Here is a 27,382-nt window from a genome sequence, read left to right as displayed (position 1 = left end):
TTTTGGCTTGTTGTATTCACTTACTAAGCATGCCCAATAGATAGCAATTTAATTATGAAATGGATCTAATTCTTAGTTTACAAGAGGCGTCATGACAAAATACTACAAACTGGGTGGGACAAATAAAGAAAAATGTGTTCCCTCTTAGTGCCAGAAGCATGAAGCTTTGACCAAGACATCATCAGGATGGGTTTCTCTTGAGGGATTCTGTTCTTTGCTTACTCATAGACAATTCTCACTGGACTTCACATGCCCTTTCTTCTGAACTGCCTGCCCATACCTGATCTTAGAAGCTTAGCAGTGAGAATGGATTAGGGCCACTCTCCTGGCTTCATTTTACATTTGTCTCTTAAAAGGTCTTGTCTGCATATGTAGCCAACTGTAAGGTACTAGGAGGGTAAGTCTTCAGAACCTCAGTTTTAAGGGAGGGGGGACACAGGAGGTTAGTGAGTGCACTCCTGCTATGAGATCACTCCATATGCACCTTTTTGCCAGCTTGAACAACTTGAAGATTTGATGGACTGGAGAGTAAGACTCAAGAATCCTATAGGCCAATGGATCATGGTTTGTAGCTTGGTCCCAGAGCTGGCAGGACTAGGGGAAGCCCCCTGTATCTGATGTTGACTCAGCTCACTCTGGGTGATCTGCCTTATAAAGATTGATTTTAGTAGACTATGGTCCTCTGTTTCTGATATTTCTGGTATGTAATCTCATGCACCTGAGTTGATAACTCACATTTGTCTTTACCTGAAGGTGGGAATACACTCAATGCAGGTAAGTCTTGGCTTGTGCAGAGAGGCCTTGCTAAGGGATTGTGAGTGGAAAGATAGGCAGAAATGCTACCAGGATGGCTCTGCAGATAAACGCATTTCCCAGACAGGCCTGGTGACTTAAGTTCTATCCTAGACCCACATAAAGGTAGAAAGAAAGAACTGACTCCACAGAACTGTCCTCAGCTCTCTACAGGATGCACATGCCCCAGTCCCAACACACACACACAAGCACACACACACATACACACCCAGGATGTACATGCCCCATCCCAACATACATATAATTTCTCTTAAAAAGCAAAGCCAGTTTTCAAGCCTGTGTTATATCCTGCATGAAGGAGCAGTTTGACAGAATCATCTGGAGCCCAGTCTGTTTTGTACAAAACTTGGCTGTGGCCATTTACTTATTGATTGGGCTTAGCTGACATAGATCTGTTTCTATTCACGAGATGGGGATGGTAATATTCCAGCTGGGATAGGACGTTAGTGGTGTGCAATAATGCCATGAGCCACTTGGTGCAAGAGCTCAACATGTACTAATATATTTGTATTATATTCAATTAAAAAAATGAAAATATTGCTATAATGCTTTTCAAATGGAATGCTCCCATTAGCAGCTGTTGGGACATGCATGAGCTAGTTGGTGAAATAACAGGACATTGGCCCCTAGTACTGAGGTCATGGGGGATCTATTCCTTTTTCTATTATCCAAAACTGATGTGTTTTTTTTTTCTTGGTGGTTGGCACAGTATGACCCTGTCTCTGTCATATTTGTTGGGGGTGGGGGGTGGACCCTTCTGGGCAATCTGTACAGTCTCCTTCCCATTTCCCTTTCTGAGGGCACTGGTTGTGTGTAAGTCCTTATGTGCTGCCCTGTACCACACCTGCTGCCTTGCCTTGTTTCTAACTAAATCTCATCTTTTTGCCAGCAAGTCTGCATGGCTTTGACGAGCTCCTGGATGACCAATGTTCTGTCCAGACGGAAATGGCCAGGTAAAGAAGTCTTTGGAGGGCCAGATCTCACGGAGGACTACCAGTGGCCTTACAGAGCAGCCTGGTTTTTAAACAGAGGCTCTGGGTGGGAAGAGAAAGAGGAGGAGAAGGTGGTGCAGGCTGGTGGGTGGGTGGGGCTTTACTGACTGTGCTTGAGGAACAAATCTTTTCAGATAGGTCAATTCTTCCGTGAATAGGAAGGGTGTCTAGAGAATGCAGGGTGTCTGACATAGCTTCACCCACACCTATTCAGTGCCAGCCAGGCTCCCAGCCATTGAATAGTTCCATTCCCCTCCTCCCCGATTTCTGCCATTTCAGGGGGTCCTGTTGCTCCCCACCCCTAGAATGGCTAAGTGTATATAGAACATTTGTTAGAAGTATCACAGCAGCTGCCCAAGCACTCTAGGGATCCCACTGAGATAGCGATTCCTTGCCCTTAGACCAGTGGGGAAGAAAAAAGACCCCACTTAGAGATAGTGGAGAAGCAGAGCTTCTAAGGGCTGAGGTTCCAGGGTGCGCCTCAGGGTATCTAGCCAGCTGCCCTCCTGCCTGATTCTAGATGTCTTCACAGTAACCTGGGTCTATTATCCCCAGCCCCTGAAAATGGAGGATTTCTGCTGAGGGTCCAGCTGGAGAACACAGGGAACACCTTAGTCCTGGGATTGGCAAGTCCTCTGGCATTGTGGATGGACAGGATGGGAAGGGAAACTGTAGGGCTTTACTCATATGGAGAGGCAGTTCTGCAAGGGTCTCATTGGACATGCCTTGCATTGAGCACAATGGCTTGCCCTGGACTGGGGATGAGAACAGATGTGAGAACAGCTTAACCATCTCCTCCTTTTCCAGTGATGGCTGGCTGTCTCGGGCTGTAACCTTTATAGACCGGCTATTGATGTGGCTTGGGGTTCGCAGGGCCTAGCCCTCTGGAGGTCCCTTCTGACTACGGTGCTGCTCTCCCCACTGCGATTCCTTGTCCTGTGCAATGTAAGCCTGATTTTTTAGGCTGGTGCCTCAGCCACCCAGCAAATGTGTCTGTCTCGTTCTTCCAGTATTTCCCCTGGGTGTCAAATCAGCTCTGTTGGTGGTTGAGAAGGGGGCCAACTTGAAGCCCGGGGTAGCTGCTCAGTTCCAAGCCTGATGAGTGCTTTGGTCAACTTCAGCAGTGTGGCAGGTTCCACAGGAGCACAGCAGGCCTGGGAGGCACCACTGGGGTATACAACACCTCCTTGCCTGGTACCCCAAGGCATTATAGAGATGCTTGGTGAACATCCTCACCAGTGTTTTCACACTGGTCACAGTTCACTTCCCTCACAGGGTGCCTGGTATTCTTATTCCCTTTCTCCCCTTCCAAAACGGTCTCTGTGGATCTTTATCAACTGCATTCCTGAGCATTTGGGATTTGCTGCTGTACCATGGGGCCACACAGCTAGTGTCTCAGTGTCTCACTGGTACAGTTCTGTGGACTCATCATAAATGAGCACACAGGTACTCTTTGGTGCCTTTAGTATTTGACAACTCTCAGGAGTTGCCCCGGGTCTGTACAGGCTGATGCCGCCTCGCCTCTCTCACAAATGCTTCTGTGTGCCCAGTTACAGTCCCCACCAGGAACTGGGCATTCTTGGAAAGAATACTTTGTCACTCTTTTCTGGGTTCTAGGTACCTCTGTGCTTCGATTAGGGACATTCCTGTTACCAAGTCACTGGAAGCTTGACCCATGGTCTACTCCAGTATCTCTCATAGTGGCTCTTGTGGTAGCTAAAACAAAAGCATGCCACACATATTCCATGGATTCTTGTGTCCTGTGATACATACATGGCCCTTTGTCTCTGGATTATAGTGTCTAGGACAGTGGGCTCAGGGACACTGCCTAGCCCTCTTCTCATCTCTGGTTACCTTTTTGTGAGTGACCAGGCACATACAGGGCAGATGTCCTCCTTCAGGAAGACACAGATAGGTGGGCTATTCTTCAGACTGCAAAGAAGTCCGGGTGCCCAAGAGAAGGTATAACTGGAACATGGTGGGAGCAGCCATGCCTGTGGGATCTGAGTTGCACTGTTTTGAGTAATAGTTCAGGTGGGTCAGGATATGGTGGTTTACAGAGAGGGGAGGTGGCAGTTGGCATGGACCCAGAGGGAAAGTGTCTTGGTGTGGGGGATTAGGAGTTCTGCACTTTCATGTTTCAGGAAGGTTTCAGGTGAACCTGTTTTTTTTTTCCCCCTAATCCATTCCCTCTAGAAACAGGTGACAATAGGGTTAGGGTCACATTTTCAATGCCCGTGGTCCACTTAGGATTGTCCTTGGGATACAGTGGGAGCAGATCGGACCCTCGAAGGTTGATCCTCACAGGAAGCTGGGTGGGAGGTAGCAATAGCAAGAGAAACACAGGCAGACCTTCCTTTCCTCACAGTACTGCATGTAAGTCTGCAGTGGGCAGCCCTTGTTCACAAGAGGGTATGGCTACTTTGAGACTGGGTCTGGCTGCTCTAGCCTTGCTCACACCCTGAGGGTGTTTGTTTGCCTGGCCTGAAAACAGCAAAGATGTTAGCTGTAGCTACTTTACAGAGCAGCCTGGCCAAGTGTCCAGACCCTCTGCTGAAACCCTTGGAGCAGACATCTCTAGCAGCAGCCTCTGGGTCACAACTACCTTAAGTTGTCATCCTGAGACAGGAAACATCTGTGCCAGCCACACTATCCTATTTAGACATATAGACATGGCTCATGATCATGCCCCAGCTGGGCAAGTTGCCAGGCCATGTTTGACAGCCCGCAAGCCCTCAACTCAGATGCCTGAAACCCTCTAGTTAGAAGTGACACCCCTGCCTGGCCTTCAAATTTTAAGACTAGGTCTCTTTGGTGTGGTTGATCGGCTTGGGTTTTAAGTTACCAGCCAGAAGCACAGGCTGAGGAGCCCACCTCATGACATGTCTAAGAGTCTGGCAGGGAATTCTGAGTTTAGGTAGTTTTGGGTGCATGAATGTTGAAGCCCATGCAGAATGAGCTTGCTAATGACTTCCTCTGCCCGTGCATGCTACAAGCAAAGATTGTATCCATTTACCCCATTAAATTAGCAAGGTAGCCCCTGGGTAGGGCCATCTGCTGTCTGATAATATGAGTCAAGGCTGCATTGCCAGTATCATTCACAACTTCAAAGGGGAATGTTCTTGAGAGAAAGCCTGCTTTGTAGACCTTCAAAGTCAAGGGAGGCCGAATGCCTTTATGGAGCAACCCTCGCTGCCCCAGTGACTGTTATGACAGAAGTCGATGCAGGCTTCTCCAGTCAGATCATAGTCCTCACAAGCAGTGTGCCAGCCCCACCTGACACCCCCCGCCAGCCGGGGGAAAAATGAATAAGGCAGACAGTTAATACACCTTTGTACTCATTCATTTAATAAACATGGGATCAGAAGCAGGTGGTCACCCAAAGCAAACATCCTCAATCCTTATGTCTAGGGCTTCAACTTAACCCTAGATGCCCTTGAGCTTTGATGACTCAACCGAACCCTAAGAGTTCAGTTTTTATACAAAGTTCACAGGGAATACAATACCAACCTTCGTTTACACCTGGGTTCCAGTTCAGCACCATCTCATACTTTGTGGCCAAGTGGGGAAAACACAGGTCTTGGGAGCAAGCAAGGTTCCATTGCAAGCACAACAGGCAAACCTCCCTTCCCAATCTCTACAGCTGTCGCAACACCTTGGCTGGTCCTTCCCACATACAATGAATCTTCCCTAATTTTGTCAGTGGGTGAGTGGGTGGGTAGTTGGCTCTACAGCTCAAGCTGTTTGGGGTGATTGAGCCTCTGAGGTGGTCCCTAACCCTAAACCTCTACCAGAGGCCTTAAGAACAACACAAGAACTGGGTCCAGGGGAGGGACCAGCCCATGTTCGCAGTCAGTAAATGCATTTGAGTTACAAGTCAGTCTGTTGGGATTCAGCACTAGTGTTGAGGGTGAAAAAAAATATATATATATACACTTTTACCAGGAAGCCTTTTCATTTGCTTAGTGAGTAACATGATTATACTCAACAACCACTTGAACCCTAAGTCTGCACACACATACTAGGTGAGGATATGTGCACACACAGACCACGAGGTAGTTTAAATCACCACTTCCTCTGCTTCAGAGTGGTTGTCCCTGGTGTACAATGTCTAAACCACAACTCAGGAATTTTCTCAGAATTGAGCAATAATTAGGGTAGGATGGCTCTACATGAGCGGTTCTCGGTGTCTCCACGTGTCCTGAAACACTAAAAGGACTTGTCTTGTTTTTCAAGACTCACTCTGTAGACCAGGCTGGCCTTGAACTCAGGGTCTGCCTGGCACTGCTTCCCAAGTGCTAGGTTTACAGGCATGCACCACCATGCCCAGCAGTTCTGTTCTCTACTTTACTCTGTACTTCTATGATGGAATTGTTAGAATCTATGTACACATTTTAAACATTATTCCTTACAAAAGTCTCCATCTGGGGAAAGGGCCTGACCTCATGGGAACTCCATATTCCATAGAGCAAAAAAGTGCAACAATTTCACACGACACGGGAAAAGCAACATCTATTGTTCTTAGAGTCTGACTCTTCTCGCGGCAAGGAAAGTCTCTTCATAGTGCTGCTCTGCTGCAGGGGGAGTGGCTGTTAGGCCAGGGCGGGGAAGTCCTCAGGGTCATCCGGGTTGGGAGCAACATCTTGGATCTAAAAAGAAAGTATTTTTACTTGTGTGCACTGGTATTTTGCCTGGGTGTGTGTCTGTTGGAGGGCATTGGAACCCCTGGAACTGGAATTATAGATAGTTGTGAGCTACCATGTGTGTGCTGGGAATCAAACTTGGGTTCTCTGGGAGACCAGCCAGTGCTCCTACACTGAGCCATCATCTCTCCAGCCCTTTACCCACCCAGCTGTGACCAGCAGTAGACAGCTTACTGTGTGACACATGTAACCCCATCCCACCCAGCACAGGGGGAACTGATGGAGCCACAGTGGAAGGAGACCACTCTACCTGCTTTGAGGGCCACTGTCAGGAGCTATCTCCCTTTTGCCCTCCAAATAACTGTTTGGTTCTGGAGAGTTGACTCAGTGGTTAGGAACACTGGCTGCTCTTCCAAAGGATCAGGGTTTGGTCCCCAACATTCACATGGCAGCTCACAGCCACTTGTAACTCAGATTCCAGGGATTCAAGGGCACCAGGCATTTATGTGGTGCACACATGGCATAAATACAGGCAATACACTCATATACATACCCATAAGCCTAAAAAGTAACTATTACATGCTAGGTACCCACCAAGGGTAAGCAAGGATGAGTTCACACAGATTCTCACGGAGAGCTACTGTTTTAGAGAAAGATATCAAATGGGGAATTATTTAAGTCACAGACAGAGGTCCAGTGTTAAGCAAGGTTTTCTGAAAAGAGCTCTCTCTGACATGAGCCTCAGCATAGGAGCAGAAGGCAGATGTGAGCCAGGCAGTGGTGGCACACCTTTAATCCCAGAGGCAGAGGCAGGCGGATTTCTGAGCTTGAGGGCAGCCTGGTCTACAGAGTAAGTTCCAGGACAGCCAGGGCTATAGAGAGAAACCCTGCCTTGAAAAAACAAAACAAAAAAACAAAAGAAGGCAGATGTGAGGCCTGTGGCCCACCTGGGGGAATTGTGTTATTTAAAGCGACACTGTTCAAAACTGCTCCAGATCAGACTCCCACTGGCTCTAGGAGGCAACCACAAAATCGGACCACTGTAGCCCAAAGCAGATCCCTTCTCCTTCAGCAAGCCACTCACCACCACTTCTGCTCGGGGGCCATAGTTCTCTGTTCTTCTGATTCTTCCTCGGCCTCCCCGGGTGCTGCCTCTGGCTCCCCGTCCAGGGCGAGGGAGGTTCCCAAAGTTAATCTCCAGCTGGGATGTGATATCGTTGGCAGCTTTCCGGAAGACGTGAGACTCATCCTCATAGTCGTCCTTCACCATCTGCAACAGTTATAAAGTCAGACAGGCACAGGCACAGGCGCAGCCATCTCACAGATGGACATCAAGGAGCCCTGGTGGTCTGTGTGACCCTGTGGAATAGGAAGACCCTGGATGTGTCCCAGCCCTGAACATCTGTGCTGGACACCAAGACATTTGTCTAACACAAGCAAAACTATACCTCAGGCTGGCCTGAAACCTTGGTGATCCTCTTGCCCCCAGGCTCCCAAACACTGGGAATATAGGCAGGAGATCCTAGTTAATCTTAATCCAAACACCTTTGAATTTACAATCCTGCTAGGTGCAGCGGCTCAAACCCTTAATCCCAGCATTCAAGACACAGAGGTAGTTGAAAAAACCAAATCACAAAAGATTTGGCTCATGCTTTAAGAACTATTCCTGGCTAAATTCTGCATTGCCCAGATTAATAAAGACATTCACTTTCTTGAAACCAAACTAATCGAGCTCAGTGACTCGGCTAACTTGGTTACCTCAAATATTCCAATACATCTCTGGAGCCAGGGAAGATAGATCTGGTGTGGTTTGAGGAACTGGCTTCTATTTTTACCTGTTTCCCAGCCTGACACCACAGTGGGTTCACAGGAAGCTTTATCTGGCCTCTCATGTCTATGAAAACTGTCTCTGGTGGAGCATCCCAAAACTTATTAGTAAAGTGTCTTAGACTTTGAACTGACCAAATAGAGGAGAGAGAGTATGCTGTGCCACCTGGCTGAAGTACATGTGTATCTCAAAGGACCCATAAGAGATGGTCTTGGCAGGTGATGCAATCTTAAAGAGGTGGGGGGCATGGCAGAGGGAGGAGGTCTTTAGGCTGTGTCCCAGATAGGGACAGTTAGACACTTGGCTGTTTTTTGCCCACAGTCTGGCAAGCAAATAAAGTTTTCTGCCATCTGTTTGCATCTTGAGGTGATATGCCCAAAGCTACATGGCCACACAACCTGAGGCTGAACCAAAGCTTTTCTCGATGTAAATGATCCCAGGCATTTTACAATGGCACTGGAAATCTAACAAAGGAATTAAGACAAAACTACACAGTATTCGAAACTTCTGATTGCAAGTCAAGGAGTAATATCCAGCAGGGAAGATGACTCCTCATCAATGGCCATCTGCATAGTTTCATGCTGTGACTGAACAACAGGAATTCTAAATTCTACACCTGGGTGCTTGAGAGTTCTTTTAACTTCAGTAACCAAAAAACCAAGATTGCAATTAAATGCCTTGTCATTACAGACTGATACTTTTCCCTGGAATATCTCTCTCTGTTCAGGCATGTGGTAAAGAGCCTGATGTTGGTCTCTGGAAATAGAACCACACTGGTAAAGTGCTTGCACAAAGACTTGAGTTTGTATGCCCAACACTCAGCCATAGCCACAGCACCGAGAGGCAAAGACAGTCGTCTAGGAGCTCACTAGCTAGTCTAGTTGCATTGGTGATTCCCAGGTTCACTGAAATCTTGTCTCAAAAAAAAATAAAAGTGGAGAGTGACAGGCATACGAGCAAGTGTTTGTGTATGTGTGAACACACACAGGGATAGAGCTATATAGAAGCCATGAAGAATAAGGTCTGCACTGATGTCCTTAATAATGCCTTCAGAACAGCTGGTTGTAGAATGGTGTCTGACCATGCCATCAGCAGTCCAGGGGCTTCTCTATTGTTTCTTAGGGCTGGAGAGAGGAAACAGGGCTCTTAAAATACTGTACAAAGGGATCATAGAATTTAAGTTCCCAGCTATTGCTTCAACTGATCAACAGACTCAATGGAAGATAAACAACCATGGTGGTACACATCTCAGGATGCAGAGGCAGGAGGATAGTGAGTTTTATACCAGACAAGGCTACATACTAAAGGTATGGTTTAAATCCAAAGAACCTGAGAGAATTGCATTCTAATTATCAAAATGCAGAGTCAGTAATGTTTAAGACATCTCTTCTGTGCCTCTTTCACTAACAGACCAAACTTTCAAGGCCGGCCGAGAATGTGTAGCACTCAACTGTCCACAAACCAAGTTCTATTCCTTCCCATCATCCTTGATGATGCTGGAGCAGAAACAAGAATGCCCAGTGGCAGGCCAGCAAGATGGCTAAGTGGGGTACCAAGTCTAATGACTTCAGTTCTATTCCTGACAACCACAAGTTCTCGTTTGACATGTACTCCCCACATACAAAATGTTTTTGGTGGTGGGGAAGGGAGAACAAGAATGCCAAATGGCAAGGTCCTATTTCCACTCCCACCGAGACCGGTCTATTATGTGCCTGATGAGGTCAACAGTACAGATTCCCCTGAGACAAGCTTACATCGTCTCTGTATCTGGACTTGTGAATCACCACTGCCTTGGAAGGAACTGTGGACTCTGGCTTCCGGATATTGAACTCAGGCTTTGGTCTGGTTTGTTCTTGAAGGTTTTTCCACTCATCTAAGGTCATCTCTTGGACTTGATTTTCCTCTTCTACCTCCAACTCAGGAACTCTGTAAGGATACATAGTTATAAGAAAGAAGTTTCTTTGGCTGATGGGACCAAATGTCTGTCTACTTTAGAAAAACAAGTTATACTTTTTGTGGCACTGCATCAGAAATGTAAATAAGGTTAAAAGGAATCCCAAGCCCTTGAGGTCACAAGGATATATATCTTGTGAGTTATATCTATCATCTTATGCCTTCCTGCAAACTGGAGGTACATTCTCTGCTCCACAATAGTCTGTGGAAATGTTGTCATCAGCCAGTGTCATCTCCATCACATGCACCACCACATACCCTTCCTGAAGGCAGATAGACAATATGATAACTGTGGAAGAAGATAAGAGAGGCTATGGACACAAGGTAATAGGGAATCATGGACAGACATCTTAAAGCAATGGGCCATAAGTGCACACTTTTATAAATATCCTCTTTAGTTGGTTCTAAAAGCAAAAGAAATTAATATTTCAGACTCTCTCCAGGCCCATGCTCCAAACCTCTTCCCTATCATGCCAAAACTGTTTCTGATCAGTTTTTGTGGACCTCATATTTTCACTTTTATTTCCACATTTGTCTGATAACTTCATGAGAACCTGTTGAAACGGTTTTCATGTTTTACTCTGTTCTCTGACTCATGGTTTTGGGTGAGGTTTTAGTGATTTATTCTACGTACATTGGTGTTCTGATTGTATGTGTGTGAGATGGTATCAGATCCCCTGGAACTGGAGTTAGAGACAGTTGTGAGCTGCCATGTTGGTGCTGGGAACTGAACCAGGGTCCTCTGGAAGAGCAGCCAGTGTTCTTAACTGCTGAGCCAACTCTCTAGTCCCCTGGAGTAAAGTTTTTATTGTAGACTTTTATTTTTAGAGTGCTGTGAGTGGAGCTCAAGGACTCCTATGTGATAAGCAAGTGTTCTATCCCCATCCTAGTTACCAATTCGAAATGTTTAAAGCAGGCTGGAGAGATAGCTCAGTGGAGCAGTTAGGAGGACCTGCGTCCAAATCACCAGCGTCTTGTGTCCTCTTCTGGCTTTTGCAGATACACATGCAGGTAAGATACACAAGTTAAATGCTTTTCAAATGTCCACTGTCATCAGTCATCAGAGAAATCTGGCTCAAGCCACGAGGAGTTACACCAGTCCACATCAGATAGTCAGCTAGTATCAAAAAGGCATTCAGGGGCTGGAGAGATGGTTCATCATCAGTTAAGAGCACTTGTTCTTGCAGAAGACTTTGGGTTTGGGTCTTAGCATCGACTTAGTGGCTCACAAGCAGCTGTAGTTTTGGTTCAAAGGAATCTACTGCTCTTTTCTGGACCCAACAGGTACCAGGCATTCATGTAGTGCACATACATAAATACATACATACATACATTCATTCATTCATTCATTCATATATACATACATACATACATACATACATACAGGCAAAACATTCATACATGTAAAAATAAATCATTTTTAAAAGGGGAAAAAAGGGGGGTGTCTTTTAAAGGCAATTAACAAATGTTGACAAAGATGTCAAAAATTGGAACCCAGATAGGGATGTGATGTATCAGCTTAGAAAAGAGTTTTGGGGCTGGATGGATCAGTGGTTAAGGTTAAGCGTACTGTCTGCTCTTCCAGAGGTCCTAAGTTTAATTCCCAGCAACCTGAGAGAAATGAGAATGTGCATCCATTTCAGACACATACAGCAGCCTCAAACTAGAAACTACTAGTGTGTCTGTCAACTGACAAACAGATAAACAAAATAGAGACTTTTAAAAAGTATAAAGTATTAATGTAGGCCATGACGGGACAGAAATTTGGAAACATGGCAAGTGAAATAAGCCAACGTGTCTTCTTTTTTCTTTGTAAGATCCCATTTATATGAACTCTTCAGAAGAGGCAAGCTCAGAGACAAAGCAAGTCAGTGTAGCAGATGCCCTCAAACATCAGAACACCAATGAGGAACAATTCAGCTGCCAGAACACAAGGGAAGGATGGTGTGACACACCAGTGAACTGGCTAAGTTGGAAGAATAAGCATGCATTATAGGTTGTTCACTGAAATGCCAGTTTTAATGACTTAAATGACTTTAAGCTCTTCAAGTTCTAAGCCTAGGTGGTGAAGGTCTACTGTGGCAGAATGGGGAAAGCCCCGACGTCAAATCAATCAGCCAGAGCTGGGATGGCAGACCATCAATCGCATCAAGGAATGGAATTTTTAAACCATCAAAAATTGGCACAATTGCTGGGAAATTTCTGAGATTTTAAAGTCTGACAGAGCTACAGAAATAAGAACTCTCCGTGAGGATTCCTATATAACTCATTTTCCCAGCTTGAAGAAATGAATGTCTGTGACTTTAGTTAATGCAGTCTAAATAGTCACGTTAACTGTGAATCCTATTTTAAAAACACACTCTTCGTTGTTTTGAGCAGTAAATTCACAGCTATCACAACCGTCAGTCACTGTCACTCTTGTAAGAGATGACACTGGCAGATATTTACATAGCATCCAAGTTCTGGGCTCCACTCTAGGGGGCCCCTCCCTCTCGCCTACTTGTAGATATGAATATAGCTGAGCACCCAACACAGTTCTCACAACTCCATGGTTCAAGCAGCTGATTATTCCTTTTAACAAATGAGGACAGATTAAATAACTGGATCAAACTGGCTCAGTCTGCTCTGGCAGCTGAAGGTAAGAAAGGAAGAATCAGCAGCAGGGTGAAGGGCAAGAATTCAGTAAACAGGGAAGCAAGCTTTATGACTGCCAGTGGGGGTGAGGAGGGTACGTTCAGAAACATGAAGGGGGGGCACAAAATAAGCCCCGAGAAGGTACAAGAGTGGTCAAACTTGAGGGTCCTATGGAGGCCAGGCCATTAGGGACTGTGCACATCACAATAAAAGCAGAGAAGAAACAGGAAGCCACTGGAAGAATCTTAAGGGGTCAGAGAATGTGACACTTGGAACACCATGATAGCCACTCTGGGGCATAGAGAATGTAGAGGCTCAGGGGCTGTAGTGGCAACCAGACGTCAGAAGTTTAGGCAGTGCTGGTGACAGAGACGGTGAACAGTTAGGGTCACAATAAAGGCATGAATTGGGGGTAGGAGAAGACTGAAAACAGGACTTCCAAGGGAGACTAAAAGCTTCTGACTGGAGAAGCTGATGAGTGATACTGCTGTTCCAGAACACAGACACCTGCTGAGGCCCCGAGGTTTGTGGGGAGGCAGGCAAGCAGTTCAGTCATGCTGAGCATGAGATATCAGTGGGGAAGCTGGTATAGGTATGCAGAAGACAGACACTCAGACCTCAGACTCAGGTCAAAGGATGAAGGCAAAGATCTGCATTTTGGTGTCAAACATGCATGACAATTAAGAGCAGGATACATTAAGCTCACATAAAGACCGAGAAAGAGAACAGGCCTGAGGCAAAACTGATGAGTCACGAAGGAGATGCTCAAGGCAGAGGGAAACCCAGAGCTCGAAGTTAGTCAGAGCTGAGCTTAAGTCAACAGAGATCAGACTGAAATAGCCGTGAGGCCTGGTGAGGTGGGGGAAGTATTCGGAGGGTAGTGACAGCAGGAAGCAGGGCTGGAGTTATAGGAACAAGTGAGAGAGGAATGAATACAACCCCGTGCAGCGTAAAGGGGAGACTACAACATGAGACTGCATACACTTAAACTTCCAGAAGACCAGAGCTGGGGAAGAAGAAATGTGCAAACTGAGGGGCTGAGGAGGTCAGTGGGAATGACCCAACACTGGAAGAGGTGTGAGGAGAGATGGTGCTGAGCTCTGTCTTTGGGAACAGGAAAACCATTAACTTCTTATCTGGGGAGTTTTCCTGAGGTGTGGCAAAGATGTGGGGAAGGATTGTCAAGGTTTTGAAGAATCCATGAAGTAGTGATGCTGGACAGTGTTGACTGTTCATCTCAGAAAACTGGCAATCAACATGTTACGTAGGGGGGAGCTGGAGAGATGGCTCAGAGGTTAAGAGCACTGACCGCTCTTCCAGAAGTCCTGAGGAGTTCAATTCCCAGCAACAACATGGTGGCTCACAACTATCTGTAATGGGATCTGATGCCCTCTTCTGGTGTGTCTGAGGACAGCAGCAGTGTACATATATAAAAATAAATAAATCTTTAAAAAAAAAAAAAGATATTACCAAGTGGCTGGTGAGATAGCCCAGTGGGGTAAAGATGCTTGTTACACAAGCCTAGTGACCTGAGATTGATCCCTGGAACACACAAAGGTGGGAGGAGAGAACCAACTCTACAAAATTGTTCTCTGACCTCTACATACATGCACATGTGATGCATATACATAGATAATAGTGATAAAATATAAACAAACCAAAAAACAAAAACCTTTACAAAAGTTCCAAGCACCCTGCCTTGTGATTTCCTTGGCTATGTATTCCAACAGGGAGAAGGCTGAGTGAAGAGTTATCCAGGAGGTGGCTCTGCCTTAAGAGACAAAGCCAGGACACAGGAGGGTCCTAACAGGAGGATCCTTACAGTTAGCTGGGTAGCCAGCTTAGCTAAGATACTGAGCTTTCATTTGTGAGGGGCCTGGCTCATTCACAGGGAAAGGAGGCTTGGCTTACAGCTTAAGTGGGCTAGATATTGAGTAGATAGAGACAGTCATGAAAAAATGGAAGGCAAGAGTAAAGAGACAAGAGCAAGACAGAAGGGGTAAGGGGCAGAGGACACATACTTAAAATTTAATATACTCTTATTAAAAACAAACAAAAAAACCCATCAGATTACTTAGTTTGATCACTATCCATTAACAAATAAACAGGATCAACCCAGTGTTATAATAGAAAGGATTCAGCTTTTAAAAGGTTTTCTCTTAAGAGAGAAAAGTCTAGGGAGATGATTCAGTGGGTTAAGAATGCTTGCTCCAGCTGGTTATGGTAGTACACACCTTTCATCCCAGCACCAGGGGGGCAGAGGCAAGTGGAGCTCTGTGAATTCAAGGCTGGCTTGGTCTACATACTTAGAGTTATATAACAGCCAGGGTACATAAAGAGACCCTGTCTTTTTTTGAGAGTACTTGAGGGACAGAGTGTGAATGTCCAACATCCACATAAAAAGCCAGCACTGTGGAGTAGAGATAGGAAGAGCCTAAGAGTTCATTGGTCAGTCAGCTTAGCTTGAGATAGTGGGCTTTCATTTTGTGAGGGACCCTGTCTCAAGGCAATAAGGTATAGAACCATACAGGAAGACACTGATATCCTGCTCTGACCTCCACATTCACGAAAACACCCACACTTTCACTACACCCACCAGACACACCCAAACCCACCCACAACTTTGTGCTCAATAAACACAATGTCCAATCTGAGAGAGACAGAGAGAGACAGAGAGAGAGAGAAGATCACTGAACGAGAGATAACCCATAGGCATAAGCAGCAGCTCCCTACTTGGCTGCAGACTCCTCGTCCAGGGTCCCCTGGCACTCTTCCATCATCGAGGTCTCCTCCATGGGTGCAGGTGGCTCTGTGTCACTGAAAAGCATCAAGAAAATCCGTCACACAACCCATGTGCTCACTGATGTCCTTGTCTAGTTAAGGCCAAGGAAACACATTTTAGGCCCTGCTTCTTGAGGGCAAACTCTTGAAGGGACTACATCTACATCACAGGGAAAGGAAGGAAGGAGTCAGGGATGCTTAAAAATATATTTTAAAGATGTCAGAGATAAATACATGAAAATTAAGAACAAGAGACGATAATGATCAGAAGGAAAAATCCAAACTCCAGCTTTTTTTTTTTTTTTAATGTATATCTTATTTTTGAGGAAAGGTCTCAATCAATGTATAGTCCTTTGGGCTTAGAACTCACTGTGTATACAAGGATAGTCTCAAACTCACAGAGAAATCTACCTCCCTCTGCACTGCTTCCTCCAAGTGCTTGGGAATCTAAGGTGTGTGCTACCATGCCTGGCAAGCGTCCCATCTTTTAACTTTTTTTGAGGCTTATCTTATGAGCAGAAGTAATGAGTTCACTGACAGTATGGGCCAAACAGTGAGACCCTGTCTCAAAAAGAAAACCATTCTGAGATGTGCAAGTGTGCCACATTATATGTTTAAAATAATGAAAATATATGTGGTCATCTATCAAGTATTACTTAGCTAAAATTAAGAGAAAATAATAGACCAGACTGGGGGGCTTGGTATAGTGGCATATGCTTTTGACTGGGAGGTAGGGGAAGGATGATCTCCATGAATTCTAGACTATCCTGGTCTATATAATGAGTTCCAGACTAGCCAGGGTACACTATGAGACTCATTGAAAAAGAAAAAAAACATAAGCGCATAAACAAATAGACCTTTAAAAACTGTTTTGAGTATAAATACAATATAACTATGTTTTAAAAAGCAGTCAATCCCAGGTATGTATGTATGTTTCATACATGTACACACACACACACATACACATAAAGTTAGCCTCACTAAACCACGACTCACATCAATTTCTACTTGACAAACACAACCAGAGAGAACATTTTTAAGCCAGGGTTCAGAGACTCTCGCACGCACTACACGGCAGGCTCTCAGAGGAAACATCCTTGTGCCTTACCTAGTGTCTTTACCTGATCCCCAGGGGCGAACGCCACAGCCACCCATACTGTCCTCCATTCTGTTTGCTCTGGAGAAAAAGAATATTCATGTTAACCTGAGGCAGAGGCTGCTCCTCATCAGTCAGTCTTCCAGTCAGAGAACCCTGCCCTGGGGTTTGCAAAGAAGGCTCTGTGCATACTGCTCTGACAGAGTTTAACTTGCAGTTCTCACAGCAGACAGCAGACGACTGTCTGTAACTCTAGCACCAGGGGATCTGACATCATCTTCTGGCCTCTGTAGACACAGCTCATGCACATCATGGTCTGAACCCACTCACACACCCACACACACACATCACACACAGATACAATTTTAAAAAGTAAATCTTAAAAAAAAAAAAATTCTGCCCTACAAGAATGACAGACAGCACACTCGTGTGAAGTTGGCCATCGACAGACATAAAATCTAAAGTAGAGACAGCACAGGCAAAGGAGCTTACTTATCACTGCTACTGTATCTTTCGAAATCTCGTTTCCCTCTTTGGTCAAAGGAGTCAAAAGCTCTGTTCCCAGGACCGCCTCGGCCTCTGTTCCTCAGGCCTCCTCTGGAGCCTCCACGTCCTCTCAGTGGTCTGTCTCGATCAAACCTGTCAACTGGTCTAGGAAAAGATGAGTATCGTGAAAAGTGGTGAAATGCAACTTAAAAGGTCTGAAGCCTTTTGGGGAAAAAAAAAAGGAAAAAAACAAAAAACAAACTAGAAGGCAGTCATGGTTGCAGTTATCAGAAAGGTGTGCTGGCTTGACTAGACTGACAGTTAACCACTGAGCATCTTGTTTCTGGCACGGTTCTGAGGACTGTACATACAGCACCTCAATCCTCACAACCAAGCTTAGTACAGAGAACTGCTGCTAAGGAGGTGGGAACCTAAAGCAGCATAGAGAGGTATTTGCAGAGGTCACAGGGCGCCAGGCAGGGAGCACGGCCCTGGTGCTCACCTGGTGGGGCCACGGCCTTCATTCTTTAGAGCCTAATTTCCTCATTTATATACAATGACTGTGTTAGTTAAATGTGAAGGTTCTTTCCTGTCTTGGTACTAAACATTTAATTTGGAATATTTTGTAGAAGAGAAATGCTTCAGTTTTAAACCTTTTCCCTCCAAATCTCTCTTATAAATACATGGCCACAAGGTGGTATTTGGAGTTGAAATCATTAACATACTGAACCTTCTTCTACCCTGTAACTTCACACAAATGCCCAAAGACAGTGAAGACTGGTGTTTTTTTTATTTTAGTTAGCCGGGCGGTGGTGGCGCACGCCTTTAATCCCAGCACTTGGGAGGCAGAGGCAGGCAGATTTCTGAGCTCGAGAGTTCGAGGATAGACTGGTCTACAGAGTGAGTTCCAGGACAGCCAGGGCTACACAGAGAAACCCTGTCTCGAAAAACCAAAAAAAAAAAACAAAAAACAAAAACAAAAAAAAAAGTGTGCTGGAAACCAAACTCTGGAAGAACAGCAAGTTTTCTGACCTGCCAAGCTATCTCTGCAGCCTGACACACTCATTTCTTAATAAGTGTATGTGTCGGGAGTTCAGTTACGTTCATTAGAAGCCCAACGGAAAGCTACTGCTTGGCTGAGAGGAACATCTGCGCCCGAGATCCACACACACCAACATGATGTCTGATCCTGGGTCAGTCAACCCCTCACATTTAGAACATGGCTTCTGAGGGAAAACACATGTTCTGCCTGGAGAGAGTCAACATCCTTGTCAGACTAGCCTAGACCAGAGCCACTCCAACTCTCAGTCTCTGTTTTTCATCTAAGTTGACAGAGCTGAACTCTTTTAATATAACAAACATTTTGTAATGCTGTCCGGTAACTTGTATCAAGAAATTCAAAGTAGCTGGGCAGTGGTAGTGCAGGCCTTTGATCCCAGTGCTCAGGAGATTGAGGTAGGTAGATCTCTTGAGTTGGAGGCCAGCCCTGGTCTACACATGGAGTTCCGGGGACAACCAGAGATGCACAGAGAAATCTTGTCTTGAAAAAAACAAAAAGAAAAAAAAAATTCAAAGCGAGTGCACTTTAATTCAAATAAGCAAAAACAAACAAACAAAATCAACCCAGATTACAGTTCAGTTTGCAAAAAATGATGTGGGAGATACCGTCACATATTAGTGACAAACCCAACTAAAAACAGTGGTTGGTTACTGTGGGTCTAAAGCCCCCTGACCCCAATTTTGTCTGTTTTTATATCATCTGTGCCCATTCAACCTTATAAAGCCTAACACTGAGCCAAGCACAGGCCCAATGGCACTGAGCAATATGACACATCCAGATAATGGGGTCACAATACAGCCACTGAATACAGGTCTTCCATCACACAACTAGACACACTGATCAAACACTGCTCATCATGGGGGAAACCCTCATGTGTGTAAAGAAGAAATAAAGAGTATAGAGCAGTCAGTGTGTATGTACTACCATCTGTAGTCGTTTGAAAATAGCTCTGTAGGGTCATTTGTTTGAATGGCTGGGCTTTCGTTGGTGGAACTACCTGGGAAGAATTAGAATGTTCGGAAAGGCTTAGGAGGTGCGGCCCTTGTTGAAGGAGTTATGTCATAGGTGTGGGCTCTGAGATTTCAAAAGCCATTATTATCCCATTGCTGTCTCAATGAGGTTGATCTCAGCCTTGTGGTTATGGATCAGATATGAGCTCTCCGACATTCAGCTGCTGCTCCAACACCATGCCCTGCCTCCCTGTCTCTCTGTCCCTGCCGTGCTTCCCAACACAATGGTCATAGACTCACACTCTGAAACTTTAGGGCCCCAATTAAACGCCTTTTTTTTAAAAAAAATAATAAGTTGTCTTGGTCAGGTGTCTTTTCACAGCAATAGAAAAGTAATTGAGACACCATTTTACCACCTCAGTAGATTGGTAGGTGGGAAAATGGGCCAAAGCCTAAAAGGTGATCATTTCAGACGGCAAGATGGGCTGGGTGTTTGCTTTTTATTTATTATGTGTGTGCATGCACACCATAGTGTATATGAGTGTTGTGAGCCGACTCCTAGCAGAAAGCGGCTATCATCTTTGCAGCCATCTGAGCCATATACCCTGACAAGAGACTTGTTTTCAACAGCCCGCAATAGCTGAGCACACTCTGATAAACATCTTGTTTTTCTCACATACCTTGTTTTGTTGTTTAATGCCCCCAGCTGCAAGGCGCACATGGTAAAGTGTCTTCAGCTGCATCCTCCTGCTTATGCTTATATATACCCATGATTTCCTTTCAATAAAGGGGACTTGATCACACACCCTGTCTTGTCTCCATTCTTCGAGTCTCTTGCCCCTCCATCCCCACTCTCTCTCTTAGACCCTGTTGACTGACCCGAACGGACCGGGTCACTTGGTGCCCAAACGAGGGGCAGCATGGAGCAGCACAGACCAAACAGCTTGGTGACCCACATTAGGAGCCACTTTGTTCCGGCCCGTTCTGACCCACGTTTGGGGGCCACTATGTCCCGGTCCATTCGGGTCAGTCAACAGGGTCTAGCAAGAGTGAGAGTGGGAATGGAAGGGCAAGAGATATGAAGAATGGAGACAAGACAGAGAGTCTGATCAAGTCCCCTTCACTGAAATCATAGGTACATATACACTTTACCATGTGCCTTACAGCTGTGGACAAGCAGGGGAACACAGCTGAAGACACTTTACCACGTGCGCCTTGCAGGTGGGGGCACTAAACAACAAAACAAGATATGGGAGAAAAACATGTTTATCAGAGTGTGCTCAGCTGTTGTAGGCTGTTGAAAACAAGTCTCTTGTCAGGTTATATGGCCTGAGATGGCTGCAAAGATGATAGCCACTTTCTACTAGGAGTCGGCTCCCAACATATGAAGAGGTCATGGGACAGCTGCTAAATCTTATCATGATTATATCCCTAAGCCCAAAATTATTTTCCTAATCTATCTTCCAAAGAGTTTTTAATCTGTTTAACATACTTGTGTGTTTTTAAATGAGGGTTTTTCAGGGCCTGGATAGATGGATGGGCTGCCCACAATTGCCTCTCCTTTTGGGATGCAGGATGGCCAGCATGCTGAACATTAAAATCCCTCTTGCTTTTTGCAGCGATTCTAGTCTCTGCGTGGTTCACTCACCGGGTCTCCGGTAAACTAAGGCTCTGCTTGCTGGAGTCTTACAGGCTCAGTGGTTAAAACTACTGGCTGCTCTTCCAAATGACCTGGGTTTGATTTCCAGCACCCATGTGGTAGCTTGCAACCATCTGTATCTCTAGTTCCAGGGATCTTACACCTGCTCCTGGCCTCCATGAGCACTCGGCACTCATGTGGTATGCATACATACATGCAGGTAAAATACCCACATACATAAAATAAAAACAAAAGGGGTTTTTCACACATACCCCAAATACTTGTCCTTTGAACTCTGTGCATGGTAGGCCAAGTGGTCAACCGCTGAGCTCTACCCCAAGCCCACAGGTAATTTTTCGTTGCATAATCATTTCCAGAACTAAGAAATAAGTAAATGGCAGAGCCTTCGTGTTCTATTGAAGGTAACATGGTTTGTGACTTACCTTGGCAAATTATTCTTAGGACTGCCACCACAGAAATGTCAGAAAGCCTAGCAGTGATCTGGAAACCTGAGGGGCCCCGGCCACCCTAATGGAGGACTGAAGTACGTACTTCTCATCGGTAAACTTCTCCGCTGTCAAGTCAGCCTGCCTTTCGGTTTCATAGGGCCGGTATTCCCTGTAGGACCTTCGCTCTGCTCTATCAAGCACCACGTCTGTCCCCCGGTTGTCATTCCATCCTTGCTGCTCCCCTCTTCTAGGGGTCCGCTTCTGGCCTGCCAGGAGAATCAGAGCAAAGCTGGGACGCAGCAACCACAGCACCACAGCATGGGGTGGGCACGGGGTTCAGAGTTCTCCTCCAGAAACCAAAGTCACCAGGAAGTGGGGATTTCAGAGAGAAACAGGTTACTGCCTATCGCTGCCTTGTCTGCTGGTTATCAACAAGACTTTACCAAGTCCTAGAAACGACAGGGTTAACCCATACAAACTACAGATTTAGAGAACATTACTACAGAGCCTAGGCCAGCCTTTCATCCCAGGCCTCAGGGGGCCGAGGCAGGTGGATCTCTTAATTGAGTTCCAGGACAGCCAGGCCTACACAGAGAAACTGGGACTTGAAAAGCCAAAACCAAACAAGCAGCTGAACAAACAACCTCCCTTCAACCAAAATAAAAAAGAATACTTGGCTACAAACAAACAAAGGGCAATTAGGGTCTGTCATCTAACATGAGGGCGTTTGTTTTCACATAGGGGTGTGCACGATTGGTTAATATTTTCCAGCTTTTTAATATGTGTCACACGTCATACATTTACATATGTGACACCACCCATTTCACACATATTCCCTGACCCATTTAAGAGGCAGCCGTTACTCAATAGGGTGGACTGGCTGGTTTTGACACAAGCTAGAGGTATCAGAGGAAGGACCCTCAGTTGAGGAAATGCCTCCATGAGATCCAGCTGTAAGGCATTTTCTCAATTAGTGATCAGTGGGGGAGGGCCCAGCCTATGATGAGCGCTCCCCTCCCTAAACTGGAGGTCCTGGGTTCTATAAGAAGGCAGGCTGAGCAACAGGCTGAACAAGCCAGTAGGCAGCGCCCCTCCAAGGCCACTGAATGAATCAGCTCTCGCCTCCAGGTTCCAGTCCTGTTTGAGTACTGATTTCTTCCAATGATGGACTGTGATCTGAAGAGTAAGCCTACCCAACTTGCTTTGTGGTCAAGGTGTTTTGTCACAGCGATGAAATGCTAAGACATAGGCGCCTTTTTGTTTACTGAAGATCCAGCCTGGCTGGGGCAGGGCTGCTGCCAACTCCTTCCCCTCTCCTTTTTTTCTCTTCTCTACTTTTTGTGTTGTTGTTTTCTGTTTTTTTCAAGACAAGAGTTTCTACATAGCTCTGGCTGTCCTGGAACTGGCTATGTAGACCAGGCTGACCTTGAACTCAAGAGATCCACCTGCCTCTGCCTCCTGGTTGCTGAGATCAAAGGGGTGAACCACCACTGCCTGGTCCTGTTCTCAGCTGGTTTATTTGTAGCTTTTTAAACTCACGAGATTTAAGCTATCTGACATCATAGTATGTTGTGCAGAGCTTCACCGCTTCTTATGGTCCCCCAAACACTATGTGCAGCTTCAGTCCAACGGCTTTCACTTTCTTAGCAGAAAGTATTCTTCGCATTGCTTTATAGTCGTAAAAGGTTTAATTTCTTCAAATAGGTACATTTTAACTGTTACATTCTTCTTATAGACAACATACACTTATTCCTATATATAGGCATATATACACACATTCTTAGGAGATACAGGCACATATGTATTTCCACAGTATTTCCTACTTATCCTTTAAAGTCTAGCATTCATATATATATATATATATATATATATATATATATATAATCAGTTCTTATTTTTAGGCAATAATCTATCTGTGATATCATTAACATAAAACTATACAGCTTGTTACTTTTTATGCAGAGTAGCTTTTGACTGTGATAAACTACACCACAAACCTAAACTCAGTCAGTCTGTCTGTCTGTCTGTCTGTCTCTCTCTCTCTGAGATAGGGTTTCACTGTGTAATCCTGGCTGGCCTGGAACTCCCTATATAGATCAGGCTGGTCTCAAACTCACAAGAAATCTACCTGCCTCTTAGTTATGGGATTAAAGATGTACGCCATTACGCCTGGAAGCCTCATGTTTCAATGTCACATGACTAAAAATATTTAAAATACAATCTGTATTACTAAGTGAGTTTACAACCTAAGTTTGTGGTAGAACATCAAAAGATGCCGTGTAACTACAGCTTTTGTTGAAAAAACTTACATTATCAAGAACCAAAAATTGGGTGCTAGAGAGATGGCTCAGTGGACAAAGTGCTTGCTGTGCAGGTATGAGGATCTGAGTTCAGCTCCCCAGAAGCTACAGAAAAGCCAAGGGTGAGGAAGCATGCCTTGAACACCAACACTCAGGAGGCAGAAAGAATCCACTGACAGCTGCTTGTCTAGATTCATGGTTGAGTTCTGGGTTTACTGAAAGGCCATGTCTCTAGTAGGCTGGAGAGATGGAACAGTGGTTGGGAGCATGGGATGCTCTTCCGGAGGGCCTGGGTTCAATTCCCAGCACCCACATGGCAGCTCACAACTCCAGTTTCAAGGGATCCAACACCCTCACACAGACATACATGCAAGCAAAACACCAATGCATGCAAAATAAAAAGAAATCAGTAAAATTTTTAAAAAGATCCTGTTTCATAAAAATGTGGTAAAAAGTGACAGAAGATACCAGACATCTCTCTCTCTCTCTCTCACACACACCTCTCTCTCCCCCCCTTCTCTCTCAAAACTGGAAGAGGTGACCCCAATATCTAAGGCTAAGGGAACATTACAGAAGAGGTAGAAAGACTGTAAGCCAGAGGACCAGGATATCTGCGGCAAGACAGTATCTTCTAAGACATGATTGGGATGCTGTACCCATGAGATCTGCACAAGAGTTGCATTGCATAATGACACCAGATGACATGTCAATGTGGGTGGGGGACTATCTCTCAAAGCCCTACTCCTAGATGAAGAAGCACAGGCAATCAATGGCCTCTGAGAGAGGTGGGAAATCAGTTTTCTCCAGGAACAAGCCCCCTTGATAGGTTATTCAATCCTAAGTGGGCAGCCCTAAATGCATGTACATTTGAGCAACAGTAAATGGATTTAGGAGAGGGTGTGTGTGTGTGTGTGAAAATACTATAGAAGAGGTCATGAATCTCAGTGGGGGTAGGGGTACAGGAAGATTTGGGAGGAAAGGAAAGAGATTATGTAAATATACTTATATATGGAATCCTCAAAATTCTCAAAAGATCTAAAAATATTTGAAGATTTTTGAAATACAAGGGATAAATTATCATTCTGGAAATTAACAAGCTGGAAATATAAAAAGGTTTATGACATCCTAGTCATTGGCACTCATTCCCACTTCTCAGGATGAAAAAGAACTAACTATCAGGGCTGGAGAAACAGCTCAGCTATTAAAAAGACTGGCTGCTCTTACAAAGGACTATGTCATGTGGTATGCATGCATACATACATACATGCATGCAGGCAAACACTCATGTACTGGCTGGTTTTGTGTGTCACCTTGACACAAGCTGGAGTTATCAAAGAGAAAAGAACCTCCCTTGAGGAAATGCCTCCATGAGATCCAGCTGTAAGGCATTTTCTCAATTAGTGATCAAGGGGGGATGGCCCAGCCCATTGTGGGTGGTGCCATCCCTGGGCTGGCAGTCCTGGGTTCTATAAGAAAGCAAACTGAGCAAGCCAGGGGAAGCAAGCCAGTAAGTAACATCCCTCCATGGCCTCTGCATCAACTCCTGCCTCCAAGTTCCTGCCCTGTGCGAGTTCCTGTCCTGATGCTCTTTGGTGATGAACAGCAATGTGGAAGTGTAAGCTGAATAAACCCTTCGTCCCCAACTTACTTCTTTGTCATGATGTTTTGTGCAGGAATACAAACCCTGACTAAGACAACTCATACACATAAAATAAAAACGTATTTTATAAAAGTATTACTGGGGCTGGAGAAATGGCTCAGTAGTTAAGCACACTTGCTGCTTATGCTGAGGACCTGAGTTTGGTTCCCAGACCCACGTGGTAGCTCACAGCCATCTGTAACTTCAGTTCTGGGGATCTGATACCCCTTTCTGGCCTCTGTGGGCGTTATACTGTACATGCACACACATGTGAAGGCAATTATTATTGCCTTCTGACTTCCTACCAGCAACTCAGATTTTTAAACTACACATCTCCATTCAGCTACAGAGTTGCTTAAGTGTTTTTTCTCACTTCTTTCTGCTTTCCTAATTATATCAATTAAGTAAAATCTCTTCCAGGGCTCCTGTGTATAAAGTGAAACTGTTAGATGCAATTTATTATAATAGTTATGAGTATGCAAACATTACATTTTTCTAAAACCCCAAAACAAAGTAATCAGGGATGGATTTTTACTCCTCCACAACTCGGTTCTAGGAGATCAAGATGCAACCGGACCTAGCTTCTCTGTGCTGGTACAGCAGCCTGGAATAGGTGATGCAGAGGCTGCATTTCCCAGGCCTTTCCAAGAAAGATCTAGTCTATATGGTCTGATCGCTTCTCTAAACTCAAGCCCAGAGAGTAAACAAGAATACAGTAACATTCATAGTAAGATTTCCTATAAGACAAAGCTGAAATGTTGGCTTATCCACCATAACCTTGAGAGTCTAGGGAAACAAGTATGAATCAGATGATTCAAGACTGAATTTATTCTTGGACAAGGCTCATCCAAGGGTTATCATTAGACATAGACACTAAAATAAATATATTTCCATGGGAAAAAAACAATGACTTCCACATCATTTTGAGATCAGTAACTGTTTCTGTTACACAGCAAATGTGCAAGGTATTTGTCTACACTACACGTTCACTCATGGCATGCAATGTTTAATTTTTTTCTGACTGCAGAAAAGCATGATCTTTCATGTCAGTTAGTGCTAACAATGCCTGTGGAATCTCTCTGTAGCCCACTAAATATATTTAGAACAGGAGCTACAGGTGTTAAAATCATGTACTCCTGAAAAAAGAAATCTTGTTACAAAATTCTAGTATCAAGTAGGTCTCAAAAGCCAGAATGCCTACACTGTGAACTGAAAAAGAAATAAAGTTCTAAGTATACTAGCTTACAATACGGAGCAGAGAATACATTGTTAAAAGAAAGAAAGAAAGAAAGAAAGAAAGAAAGAAAGAAAGAAAGAAAGAGCACTGCCCTGTGTACATACATGTATGAATGTGCAAGTGTGCTTGTGAGTCCAGAAACCAGAGGGAAACCTTGAGTGTTCACCTTGGAACAGCCCATCTTTCTTTCTGAGACCAGGTCTCTCTCTGGGAATTGGGGCTCATGGTTTCAGGCAGGAATGGAGCTCAGATCATGTTTTTTTTTTATTTTTTATTTTTTCCCCCGAGACAGGGTTTCTCTGTGTAGCTCTGGCTGTCCTGGAACTCACTCTGTAGACCAGGCTGGCCTCAAACTCAGAAATCCGCCTGCCTCTGCCTCCTAAGTGCTGTGATTAAAGGTGTGGGCCACCACCGCCCAGTTATTTTTAATTTTAAAATGACGAAAAATCAACATTTCAGCCAGTTGTGGTGCTGAACACCTTCAATCTCAGCGCTCAGGAGACAGATCCAGAAATATCTCTGTGAGTTAGAGGATAGACTGGTCTACAAAGAGAGTCCCAGAACAGCACAGAGAAACCATGTCTCAGAAAAACCAACAAAACAAAAGAAAACCAACAATACTTGGTGTGGTAACTGGTACATTTCACTTGGTAAAAAAGTAAATAGTAAAAAATGTGGTCTTTCTCAATTTCTTCACTTCCCGTTTTTCTAAATACATTTAAGAGAAAATTAAAAATGTGCAGCATGGTGCATTTCCATTTTAAAAGGAGTCCTAAACTCACTAAGGTATCCATTTTTATTAATGATTTTCTGAATCTCAACCAATGTCTTAAATGAACTTTACAGATAAAGGTAAACATTACTTAGCTGTACCAGCTAAAG

The 27,382-nt window shown here is 44.8% G+C and overlaps 1 protein-coding gene across 1 annotated transcript in view; it reads right to left on the bottom strand.

Moving 5' to 3' along the window:
• Window positions 1-5,130: 5,130 nt before the first annotated feature.
• The window catches only part of Habp4 (hyaluronan binding protein 4), a 23,953-nt gene continuing 1,701 nt past the window's right edge, over window positions 5,131-27,382 (bottom strand). The window contains exons 2-8 of the mRNA XM_028781257.1: window positions 21,428-21,590; window positions 17,233-17,391; window positions 16,753-16,821; window positions 15,597-15,680; window positions 10,031-10,202; window positions 7,533-7,718; window positions 5,131-6,454 (exon numbers count right to left, since the gene is read on the bottom strand). Of these exons, the coding sequence (XP_028637090.1) occupies window positions 6,398-6,454; window positions 7,533-7,718; window positions 10,031-10,202; window positions 15,597-15,680; window positions 16,753-16,821; window positions 17,233-17,391; window positions 21,428-21,590 (890 nt within the window). The 3' untranslated portion in view covers window positions 5,131-6,397. The remainder of the gene's footprint in view (window positions 6,455-7,532; window positions 7,719-10,030; window positions 10,203-15,596; window positions 15,681-16,752; window positions 16,822-17,232; window positions 17,392-21,427; window positions 21,591-27,382) is intronic.

This window comes from Grammomys surdaster, unplaced genomic scaffold (genome assembly GCF_004785775.1).
Source record: "Grammomys surdaster isolate TR1022 unplaced genomic scaffold, NIH_TR_1.0 375, whole genome shotgun sequence".
Lineage (NCBI taxonomy): Eukaryota > Metazoa > Chordata > Mammalia > Rodentia > Muridae > Grammomys > Grammomys surdaster.
This window is presented reverse-complemented; position numbering and strand designations above follow the sequence as displayed.